The sequence below is a fragment of the Spermophilus citellus genome (assembly GCF_964194105.1).
Source record: "Spermophilus citellus genome assembly, chromosome: 9".
NCBI classification, from domain to species: Eukaryota; Metazoa; Chordata; class Mammalia; order Rodentia; family Sciuridae; genus Spermophilus; species Spermophilus citellus.
The window spans coordinates 96667972-96680222 of record NC_138191.1 but is presented as its reverse complement, the minus strand read 5'-3'; the positions used below and the strand labels follow the sequence as shown (position 1 = coordinate 96680222).

The 12251-nt window shown below is 49.6% G+C and overlaps 1 protein-coding gene across 5 annotated transcripts in view; it reads right to left on the bottom strand.

Annotated features, from left to right (window-relative positions):
• SSBP3 (single stranded DNA binding protein 3) overlaps positions 1-12251 on the bottom strand; it is a 156293-nt gene that overhangs the window by 37824 nt on the left and 106218 nt on the right. For all 5 annotated transcript variants that reach the window (XM_081306745.1, XM_081306747.1, XM_081306746.1 and 2 more), the window contains one exon: positions 7339-7428. In XM_081306745.1, coding sequence (XP_081162871.1) covers positions 7339-7428 — 90 coding nt within the window. The remainder of the gene's footprint in view (positions 1-7338; positions 7429-12251) is intronic.

Genomic DNA, 12251 nt, shown 5'->3' with positions numbered 1-12251 from the left:
TCCAGCTCCCCTGGGCTGGGCTTTGGGCTCTGAACCTCTAGCTGTCTTCCCTCCCAGTAATCAGAGGGGGGCCCGCCCTTCTCAGAGCCAAATTGGTTTGAACAGGTGGGGGCTGGGGGTAAGCATTATTTCCCCACTTCCAACTGTGGCCTGGAGCCCAGCAGTTGGGGTGCTCCATCTCCTATCTAATCCTTCTCAGCAGGGTGACCCTACCTTCTGTCAGTCTGGAGGCAGGCAGGGAGAGGGGCTGGGAGAGTTTCTGTGCCCTGGAGGAACCTGACCCAGCATCTTTGGTCTCTCTCACACAGGAAGACCCCCTCCATTCACAAACACATATTGGGCAAGGGCTGGCCCAGAAAGGAGGAGTGGGTGCTTCCTGAAAGACACACATTTCATAGAGAAGATGCAGATCTCACTGCCCCACCCAAATTTGAGTCTGGTTTCCTCATCTCTACTTGGGGTCTGAAGGAACTGGCAGAGGTGGGCAGGAGGACCACACCGCACCCAGAGGCCTCACTGCTCTGCCTTACAGGGAAGGGTCTGAAGGGGCCAGAGGCACTCAGATGCAGCTTCTCAGCCCACCTGCCTCCTGCTCTCCTCACTTAGCCCCATGACCACAAGTTTCCCAGCACTACCTGACCAGGCCAGAGGCCTAGGCCTCCTCTGGGCTTGTCTCCTGCTCAGCTCCAACCTCCACCAAGGGGCCACCACCAGTCACAAGTCATGGGCAGGGAAGCACCAGTCATGGCTCACAGTCTCACCCCATCACCACAGGCCAAGGGCCACCTCCTGAGGAGATATGACCAGGACTCCACACTGACCGACTGGCTAATAGTTGGCCTCTCTAGTCACTGGGACCCTTCCTGGGACACCCCCGCCCCCCCGACCCATCTTTAAATTTAAATCCTTCCTATATCTACTCTTGGCCTACTTTGGGCCCGCCCCGCTCACCTCCTGGACCATCCCTACACTCCAGTCCAGCTCTCCAGGCCTTCTGCCTTCCCAAACTTGCCCTTCCACACCCACATTCTGGCACACTAGCCCTCCTGCCCTTCCTGTCTCCCTGACAGGCCTCAGTTCAAATGCCAGCCCCTTTCCCTAGGCAGTCTTCAGGCCAAGCAGGCTGCTGCCCCACCCTCACCCAGGGCACTCTGCCTGTAAACCCTGCCCCCAGGTGGCATCTCCCACCACAAAGTCACCCCTGCCGCCTCTACTATATCAAGGGCCCTGGAGGGCAGGGCTGCCTCTTCCCGTCTATGGTGCTTATCAAATGTCCCTGAACCCCAGGGACCACTGCTGACCCATGGCTAAGGGAGAAGCAACAAGCCTGGCCAGGTCTCACACAGTTTAGGTCCCAGCTCCCTCACCTGCACTGCCTCACCATCTGTCAGATGGAGATCCCAGCCCCAAGTCCTCCCTCGTAGCAGGCTTTGAAAACCATAAGAACACACTCTTTCCAAGTCTCCCACCCCTGATCTGTCCTACTCTGCATGGAGAAGCCTTTCTTGCTGCAGCACTTTCTTGGCAGCACTTGCTGCTGGCCCTCTGCTCCCCTCCTTTTCCTGCTGCAACACCCAAATCTTCGGGGCTGCCCCAGGTGTGCTACCAACGCATGCTATCATTTACTGGACCTTGGCCTTCTTGGAAACATACTACCCACCCAAAGGTGTGCTCAGAGACCGTAAGGCTCCCTGTGGGTCATCACCTCTCTGCCTGGTTACCATCACTGTCAAGCAGCTCACCACTTCACTACAAAATGGGCAGATGGTAGAAATGTCTTCTATACAAAGACGCAAATAGGCCTCCCTCTTCTTTTCTCCCCAAGACCTGGGATTCGAGGCTGAAGCCTCACAGAGGCAGGGCTCAATCACTTCCACTTGGCATAACGTCAGACATTTCAGACAGCCGTCAGAGCTCTCTGGAGGCTGCCTCTCTCCTGGGAAACCCCAGCCACGTCTGCCACAGGAAGGAGAGGAGCTGTCCCTATAATCACAGTAGGAAAGGGCTGGGGTCATGTGTGCCGCTCTCCTCTTATTTGCTGGATCATTTCTCTGGTTTCTGGGCTACACGCATCGTTTGCTCCTTCTGGTCTTCTCTCCCAGAACTGATGGGGAGGGTACTCTGGGGACAGACCTCAACCTCTTTTCAAGGCGGGTGGGATTGGTTGGCAGGAACATGGACTCACTGACAGGGGACAAGTCAATTACTTTTTACCCTTCCCATCACAGTAGAGACTATCTGGGGAGGTTCAGATCAGGTAGGCTGAGTTTTTGGGAGAGAGCTAGGCCCCTTTGATGCCTCGGGACTGTCTTTTCTGGAGAAGCACATCTTTAACCCTGTGATCTCTGTAAGACCAGCATCCACCATTCATGTGGTCAGGTACTTCCTGAGCACCAGCTGCAGCACCCAAGTTCTGAACCTGGAAATCCTTATTGGATGGTGCCCACAGAGCCCACAGAGCCACTGGGGCAACTGCAGGGTAACTGTTCAGGAATTCAGAGCTAGCCCAGGTATTATCACACCGAGCTTAGAGTGCTTCAGCGGTTCTTTGCTGCCCACCAGACAAAGCCCACACTCTTCAGCAAGGGCTGACAACAACTTCCTGGCAACCTCTGCAGCCTTCCACCAAGCAGCTCTCACCCACCTCACTGTAGACATGGTCTCAGCCAGGCCTGCACTGCTACCAAAAGCCCTCCCTGATCTCTCGTCTTGGCACGCAGGCTTCTCCATCCTGCTACAGGGCATGGTTCACCTGTCAAGTCTCTCTGGGAAGCTAGTGGACAGGCTAATTCAGTTCTATCCTAAACCCCAGCCATGTGTATGTGAGAGGTGGCTGATGACTATCCTAACTCCATGCCTTCTCCCTCTGGAATTCCACTTCCACATCTATGAATAAGAAATCTAGGCTACACTGGAAATCTGTTACTTTTGAGAGAAAATGGCCATTGTTGCTTTCTTTCCTTCCATTAGACACTTAGACATGTATCTACACTTGGACTTCTAAATGCTATCGAAGACCAGCAGCTTGGGAACTGGGAATCCTGGGATTAGACTCCCATTATAGCTCTGGCTTGATAATTTTGGGGAAGGTCATTCACCTTTCCAAGTCTCACTTTCCCAATCAGTCATGCCTCCTCTGCACAAACACTGATCAAAATGAAAACTAGCTGCACGTTTGTTTTAAAGCTAGATAACTAAAAACGATTATTGGAATTTAAAAGCAAAACAAGAACAAAAACAATCTGTACCAAATACTCTGTTCCCCATGACCCCTGTTCTCCTATCATTCCCCAGTTCTAGACCTAGAAATTCTTACTGGATGGTGCCCCCTTGGGGCCAAGGAACTAAGAGACCTACCCAGATCAGTGGGCCTGGCTGAGGCCACACTGGGTTTGCCAGATGTGCAGCCAGAGTTAAGCTGCATGAAAGGGGGAAAATGCCACTGCTTGATTAAGTAAAATCCATCTGGATCCAAAGCAGAAAATCAGAGTTGGACGGGCCCTCAGAGACCATCTGGTCCAGCCTGTTCCATTGACTAGTGAGAAAACTGGGGCCCAGATATAGGGAGCAACTTGACCAAGGTCACTCAGCAAGTGCATGGTCAAGTCTTCTGTGTTCTATTTCATTCCAGAACACTAGTTCTGGATTCCCAAGGTGGCTTCCTATTAGATCCTCTCCATGGTCAGAATGCCAGATCTAGTGCTTTGGGGCTGCCTAGGTTCCTCTCCCGTAACATGAGCAACAAAAACAAACTCAATTTAAACATATACTGTCTTCCTAGTAGATGCCAAGTGCTGGGGATGTCAAGATTAGGACCTTTTTTTTGTTTGTTTTTAAATAAAAAGGAACAGAATCAGAGTGTCCTTGTTAAATTCTACTAAGCCCCCAAGAGTCCCACACTATTCCCCTATTCCCCAACCAGGAAGTATGGTCAGGTCAGTTCTCACCCAGCCCTTAACTTGCTACCACACACATCTCATCATATTGTATCACAGGACATTGCCCATCTCAGAAACCTGGATATCAAAGAAGAAAAAGCAAACAAGCCAGGTGCAGTAGTGCAGGCTGGTAATCCCAACCTGGGAGGCTGAGGCAGGGGGATTGCAAGTCAGCCTCAGCAACTTATCGAGGCCCCGTCTCAAAACACGAAATAAAAAGAGCTGAGGATATAGCTTAGTGGTAAAGTGCTCCTGGATTCAATCCCCAGTATGGAAAACAACACAGTTTAATGTGTGAATGGCCCAACCCTGCCTCTAGGAGTGGACCTGAAGCCTGGTAGTCAAAGGCCTGAAGAAGGAAGTCCCATGTGTTTCTCTCTAAGGGTTTGGGACAGGGAATAGACAGATGCTCCTTCCCACCCACCCTGGAGGCCCCTCTGGCTTCCAGATTTAGGCTTCTCACCCCAAGCCAAGGTCTATACCAACTGGCAGTATGGACCCGACTTGAAAATCTGGCTGGCCACCGTGGGACAGAGTCTGGCCAGAGCTGGGTCCAGCCACCCCAGGCTGGCTCCCTGCAAAAGTGTTCTTATGCACAGCCACCACCCAGACTGCAGCTAAAGGAAGGAAGAACTGCAATTGTCCACAGGAGATAAAAACTCTCGATACCATCTCTATTTCCCTTCTAATATCAGAATGGCCGCCTACAAGATGAGTGAGGGGCAGGGCTGGCAATCAATAGCTAATATTCCTGTTGTGGGCTGGCCTGCTCCGGAAATGGGCTGCCACTACCTCCTTCCACAGAGATACCCTTTCCCCTCTGCAGGGACCCAGCCCAAATGGTCAATACCTCGGCAAGGAAGGACCATGCCAAGTACCTGGCCTACCCTATTTCCGTTTCATCTGACTGATGGAGAGGTGATGCTAGAGAATCAAAGAAAAGAATCACCCAGAGACACCCAGGAAACAGAGAGGCCAGGGCTTATGGCTCCCTACTGGATGTCCCAGCCAGTCTGTAGAGTTCACCCTGGATAAGGGAACAGAAATGACCTCAAGTCAAGAGGGCTACCTCTGTACAACGGTGACTAGTGGTGGCTAAATAAGGACAGGAATCAGACTGGGTTTTCTGACCACACACCCCCAAGCGTCACAGGGGAGGATCCGAGAAGTATGTCTGGAATTAGGCCTTAACCCTGAACAAGTATACCAAAGCAGGAAGTTGGAAACTGCTCACAAGTCAGGCAGACTTGTTCCTTGTCCTAGACTCGGGCCAAAAGAGAAGTTGATGGCCTAGATTAAAAAAAAAAAAAAAAAAAAAAACACACACACACACACACAATTGGCTACTGTCCACTTCTTCCCACAGCACTGGCCCACAGCACACACCCAGATACCAGCAAGCAGTCTCTAAAAGGATGCACAGGGGTGGAATGTGGTGCCTGGATGGGCTCTGTGCACCAGGAAGGAAGTCACACCTGCACTGAATGAAAGGTATCCCTGGTATCAAGGGTGAGGACATGCAAGCTGGGAGAGAAGACCGGTGGGAAAGGCTACCAGATGGGTGCAGAATACCCATCCGTAGTGGCAAGGAAGATGGCTGCCCTTGGTGTGGGTCAACCCACTGACAGCAACCCCTTGGGTTTTCCTTCTGGTGAAGAGCAGCAGCTGATCTTGCTCCTGCTTTTCTTGGGACCATGGTTTTCCAGGGGATTTAAAGTCTTTCTCTTGGCCTTTTGTCTACAGTATCTAAAGCCGCACTCCAAGCCAAGAGCCTAGCAAGTCCTGGTCTAACCTGGAGCCTTACACACCTTGAGACTGCTAGGGCAGTGCCCATCTCTAAGAGTCAGATATGGTCTTCATTCTGGCAGAATGCTGGGAATGCATACGGGTAGGTATATGGCCATCTGATGCCCTGAACTGCCAACTCTGCATCCCTTTCTTTCCTCTCACCACCATTTTGATGGTGGACCTGCTGTTTCCATTTTAGGGCAACACCTACATTTCACTGATGTACTTCTTGACTAGTGAGCAACGTGTCCTGATCACCCTATCCTGGGAGTTAACATCAACCACAATGTGAAATCTTTCAGTGCAGAAGCACCTTCCAGGGTCTCCCTCACATGGGAGAAGCCCCTGAAACCCCCAAAGGCATTTGTCACTCCTGTGCCGGGGAGCCCCTTGCCTCTCAGGGCAGCCTGTCTTGCTGCTGGATGTCCATGGGCACAAATTCTGGATTAAACCAGGCACAAGACTCCCGGGACTTTGCTTCTCTGGCTCTAGTTTTGAATCCCTGGGCTTCACAGAAAAAAATCTTGGCCCTCTTCTCTACACAACCGCTCTTTTGTATTCTTCCTCCTCCTCTTCTTTTAATTGTGAGGCAAGGTTTTACTAAATTGCCCAGGTTGAGCTAAAACTTCAAATTCTCCTGCCTCAGCCCTCCGAGCTACTTTGGATAACATGCTTGCACCACCGAGCCTGGTGGCTTTCTGTGTTCTTCCTTGGGAACACCAACCCTTCAGAAGGTGTGGAGAGTCAGGTGCATTCTCTAAACTCTGTCCTGGACAGGCTTGAACAAACGAGCGATGTCACAATCAAGCGGTTCATCATCAAGTTCCTCACAGCACTGCACACTGATACCTCTCCCGGTCTCAAATTTGGCTTAAGTGGAATGAGCTGCCAGTAGGGAAGGGAAGGGAGGGATGGGGGGGTGTAGCCACACCCAACCTCAACAAAACAGAAAGCCTGATTTCACACACACACCCCCTGCCAAAAAGCCCAACAAGGTGTCATGGAGAAAGCCAGCTCCTGCCCCACATGGGATCTGTTCCTGCCTGTGGCGGGCAGAGCGCGGGCACAGATGCTCACGGGGCGCCGTCTGTGATCACACTCGGAAAGAATCAAGCGGTTAACCAGAGGGAAGGGATTCTGGGACCTGCCAGGATGGTGGGATTTTTTTTTTTTTTTTTTTTTTTAAGATTACGCCTAAGGTTTGTAGTTTGGACAGGCAAAGTAAACAATGACAATGACAGCAGCAACAAAACAGAAACAAAGAACAGTTTACTCTTAAAAAAAGAAAAAAGAAAAAAAGAAAAAAAAAGGCCTTTTGTTACAAGAAAGCTCCACACTGGCTTGGAAGCAGCCCTGCGGCGTTGTCTGCCAAGCCAGAGTGAAGAAGCGCACACGATGCAGGAGGTGTCCGGTCGCCACCCCTTCCCCCCCTTCTCAGCTTTTGGAAGGGGTAGAGAAAGCAATGGGAAGGGAAGGATTTCAACCAGCACAGAGCAACTGTATTTAGACCATGGCAAACTGAGCTGTGCTTATTTTCTCCTCTTCCCGAAGCCCTGCCCACCCACCCCAGAACAGTGTGACAGGAGCACAAAACCCGCAGCCCAGCACATACCTGAAAGAAACCTGGTGGGATGGGGCCTCCAGGCATCCCATCATTGGGAGGAATGTTGCCAAGCACAGGGCTCGGGGCAGCTGCTGCACTCTGTGGAGAGACGAGGTAGTGGTCAGTGGCCAAACCTCCAACCAGATAGGGCTCCAGCCCCCACCCCACCTACAATCTTCCCCCACAGACCCTCCCCAAAGGCCACCTTCCTCATTAAGCCTTTCTAGCCCTGCCCCAGCTAAGCAGCATCCCATTAGTGATACGGCACGGGTATCCCAAGTGTTACTCATTGGGCAAGCAACAAACTCTTCAGTCTCCACTGCCTCATCTTTAAAATGGAAGCACAGTGCCCACCACTTTGGGATGCCATCACCATGGCAAGAGGTGAAGCCAAAGGTACATCCTGTAGTGTCTGGCAGAGCAGTTTTAAGTGACCAACATGTCATGACTTTTATTGACATTATGAGATCGGTGCCTCATCCACCTGCTGTTCTAAAAAGCTCTCTGAGGGTAGGTGAAGTGATTTATAAATTTTGTTGTATTCTCGGCCCCTGCAGGATCCTGGGTGTCATTACTTTTCTCTTTAAATGCTGCTATTCTGGCATCCACCTGGTACATCTGCCTCAACAAATGCCTCCCAGGGGTGAGCAGACGTCACTCTCCCTGCTTGGCCTCTTTCCAACAATCTGTATCCAACCTGTTCCTGCAGCCAGCATGTCTGTGCCTGGCTCTGCTCACACTGGCAGGGCTGAGGCTGCGACGTCCAAGCCCCGGCCTCAAGGAAGTCACAGGCCTAATTGTACTGCCTGGCCCATTCCCTGTTCCTCCCATTGATTCCAAACCTCCAGCTGCTCCTCTTGTAGAAGTCCACCTCCAAATAACCTTGGTGGTCCCCAAACTCCATCATGACTGAGAATGTAAACTTGCTCACTGATCATCTCCCAGGGTCCGGACTACTCTCTGGGGTAGAAGTGAGCACCTCAGGGGTAAAGAAACAGGGGGCCTCTTTCCGCCTCATAAATACAATCTCCTTCTCATCACTACCTTGAAGCAATCACTTTTCCTTCCCTTTTCTCATCCATAAAAGGAACCAGAGCCCTTAGCTTTCTGAAGGGAGGAAATGAAGGCTCCTATTAACACGGAGCATGCAACCAAACAAATTCACCAAGAACTGACACCTGGTCTCCAATACTGTCATCTGGACTAAGAAAGTGGACCACAGGCAAGTCACTCGGTCTTTCTGAATCTCTCTTCTGAAAAAAGTAGGGTAGCCGCTGGGCACCATGGTGAGCAACTATAACCTCAGAGGCTTGGGAGACTGAGGCTGGAGGATCATGAGTTCAAAGGCAACTTCAGCAACTCAGTGAGGTGCTAAGAAATTCATGAGATCCTATCTCTAAATAAAATATTAAAAAAAGGGCTGGGGATGCGGCTCAGCAGTTAAGTACCCCTGGGTTCAATCCCTGGTACCAAAAAAAAAAAAAAAAAGTGGGGTACCATTGTTCTACCTTTGCAACAGGGTTGCAAAAGACAGAGAGGGGGCTGGCTGTGTTCTATAAGCTGAGAAGCTCTGACTATGGGAAGGAGGGACCCAGTATGGGTATGCAGTGGTGCTAGAGATCTAGGTCTCCTTCCCCAGATCTACACCCACATGGGGAGTCTGCTGGGTTATCCATTAGATACATTATTGTTTGAGGTTAATGGTTCCGTAAATATATAACTTGGTGATTAGCACCAAAAATTAGTTCTCTGTAGCTGAAACAAACAAACAAAAATTTTAAGTAAGGGTGAGATAAACATTCATCTGTTTTCTTTCAGAGACTGATGTTAACATTTAGCTCTTTAATCCTTCATAGAGGTATCATTATTTAACCAATTTAATAAGAGACACTGAATCATTATTTTCTAGCTCGGTAGTTAGTATCTACTTGTATTTGGTAATCTAACTCATTTTTTTAATTGTTACCCTTCACTCACTTTTTTTTTTTTTTTTTTTTTTTTTGGAGGTACTGAGGATTCAATTTAGGGCCTCCCACATGCTAGACAAGCATTCTAGCACTGTACTATATCCCCAACCCTTTATAAAAACTTTGAGTCAGGGTCTCACTGAATTGCCCAGGCTGGCTTCAAGCTTGTGATCCTCCTGATTCAGCCTCCTGAGTAGCTGCGATCACATGCACGAGTGAGCCACCACACTCCACCACACTTGCCGACCACTGCTTCTTACACTAGACATTTGCAGATCTACTTTTATGGTGAGACAGTCTTGTCCTTAGTTACTCAGGAATTTGACCATTTACGTATCAAAGTACAGGATAAGAGCATGTTATAAATTTAAAAACAACAACCTAAATGAAGCGTGAGTCCCTTCAAGCACTGATGCATTACTTATGAGGATCCTTCACTCTAAGAGGTGGTTTTCCTATGCAATTAGCAGCAGGAACTGTGGGTGAGTGGGAGGGAGGTCTTTGTTTCTTTGAATGTAATGATCAAGGAAACCATGGTCCTAATAAAGAGATGGAGTAATTCTCTGAAATCTAGGATGGAGGATAAGTTTTGCTACCTTCAGTGAAGGACACACTAGTAATGTCTAAGGGGGCAGAAGCCGAGGAGATGACTTTTATCATTTAACACCTTCTCAGGCAGCAAAACTAAGCAGACCTCTGTGGAGTCTAACTTTTTGCCCTGGGTTATGGGTTATTGCTGCTCCCCTCTGACTATGAAGCAAACATACTCCCAAAAGAAAACTTCCAAAAGGCCAGAAAAGCAGCAACTGGTATGCTAGGAGACAAAATCCAATCTCAGGACACCACCCTCTTATGGTTTAACAGCAGGGGCTGTTTTACCCATCTGCAAGACCCACCAAAATATGAAGCATACAGCAAGTGTTCAATAAATGATTACTACTTGTATTATTCAAAGACCTGCTCAAGCCTGACCATCTGGAGCCAGGCCTTTCTGGACTGCTAGGAATCAGCCTCTCCCTGCGGTTTCCAGCTTTGGGTTAGAGCTCCATTAAGGCACTCAGCAAAGCGCCTCGTGAGTTTTCTTTAAAAACACAAAACCCAAGCCCAAACCCAAACCCCTTGACACTCACAGAGGCCTATGGCATGCCAGGGCTGCGGTAGGTGCACAGAATGGAACTTCCCCACTGAAGTTAGAAGAAAGAACACTAGATTCAGAGGCTAGACACCTCATGCATGGGCTCAGGTCTTGGGTGAGAACATGCAGAAAAGTCCCTTCTCACATGGGGACAGTGACTAGAAGGGGCTGTGTAGTCAGGCTAAGAAAGGACTTTTAGTTTTTAACAGTAGGAATGATAGATTCTAAGTAGAAGGACCTTGGACCTATGAGAACCCCATCTTGTCCCATCTCACTTTGTGCCAAGCATATTGACACCCTGATGACACAACCTACCCAACACCACCAGAACATGGGCCCGACAGTCATGTGCCCAGGAGCCTCTCTGCATCCTAGGAGGACCTCCTTGCAGCAGTGGCTACATTCATATCTCAAGGGCTGGGGACGTTCCCTACAAGATTATTTTCTGACCGCACCCCAGGAGCCCCAGTTATCTTCATTACAAATTACCATAGATCTCCCCATCCCTTTTTTACTCTTTCAAAAATAGTTCTAAGTCAGGCATGGTGGCGTAAGCCTGTAATCCCAGCAACTCTAGAGGCTGAGGCATGAGGATCAGCCTCTAGAGGCCAGCTTGGTAAAGTGCCTCTGGGTTTAATCCCCAGTGCTGCCAAAACAAACAAATATAGATTAAAATAAAAATAGTTCTGCATATGAATAAAAACAAAAGCTCAAAAGTCAACTGTGGGATTCCTTCCAGGTCAATCAACTCCTCCTGATCACCTTATAAGGCTGCAAAAACTATATACTTGGTTCTGCAAATCCCCTCCTTCCCTGCTCTGCCCCAATCCTCGGGCCTCAGTGTATAGCAGCACTGGTCATGAGCAAACCCACCAAGCGTGGCCTTTCTTGACTGAAACTCAGCTGAGGCTACATGGCCAGGGCTAAAGATGCCAGGAGTGAGAAGCATTGGTTGTGGTATGGCCACGTGCTTGTGGCTGGGAAATGGAGGCTGCCCTCCAGCGTGAGGCCCTCCTATGATGACTACATGAGGAGGGCAAGGATGTAGGTCTGATGTCCCAGGGAGGGAGGGATGGTTGCACCACTCTCAGTAAGACAGGCTTCCCTGATCTTAATCTCAGAACCATCTGCCTTGGAGGAGGTGGGCTCCAATAATTGGTGGTGCTCACAGCAGAGACATGACAAAAGCCACATTAAAAGAAGACTGCCAAACCAGGTACGTTGGCACATGCCTGTAACCCCAGCAGCTCAGGAGGCTGAGGCGGATCGTGAGTTAAAGGCCAGCCTCAGCAACTTAGCAAGGCACTAAGCAACTCAGTAAGACCCTGTCTCTAAATAAAATACTTAAAAAAAAAAAAAAAAGGCTGAGGATGTGCCCCTGAGTTCAATCGCCAGTACTCCAAAAGACGAAGACTGCCACATTATCTACTGTCTCCCAATGTTTCCTGGGGATTCTTATGAGAAGGGCCCTGCACCTAGGGTCCCAAGATCAGGTTTGGCTCTGGCTGCAAACCACCACTGTGTTTCTCGGACAGACTTCCCCAGTCTCAGGTATCTGGCAAGCAAGGCTGCCGAGTTTCCGCTTCCAGTGACACTGAGGGTGTCATGGAGCTCTTCAACCAAGCCACCTGAAAAAAGGCCACATGTTGACAACAAAGTCCCAACCTGCCACAGTCCATCCTGGCACCTGCACTTCTTTCAAAGTGCCGTTTCACTTCTGCCCCCTGGGTGACAGAATCACCTCGGAACACTGGAGAATCTGGAGAATCAATGATTTTTTCATTCTGCTCTCATAAACCAGGAGAGGGGAAAGAGGGGAA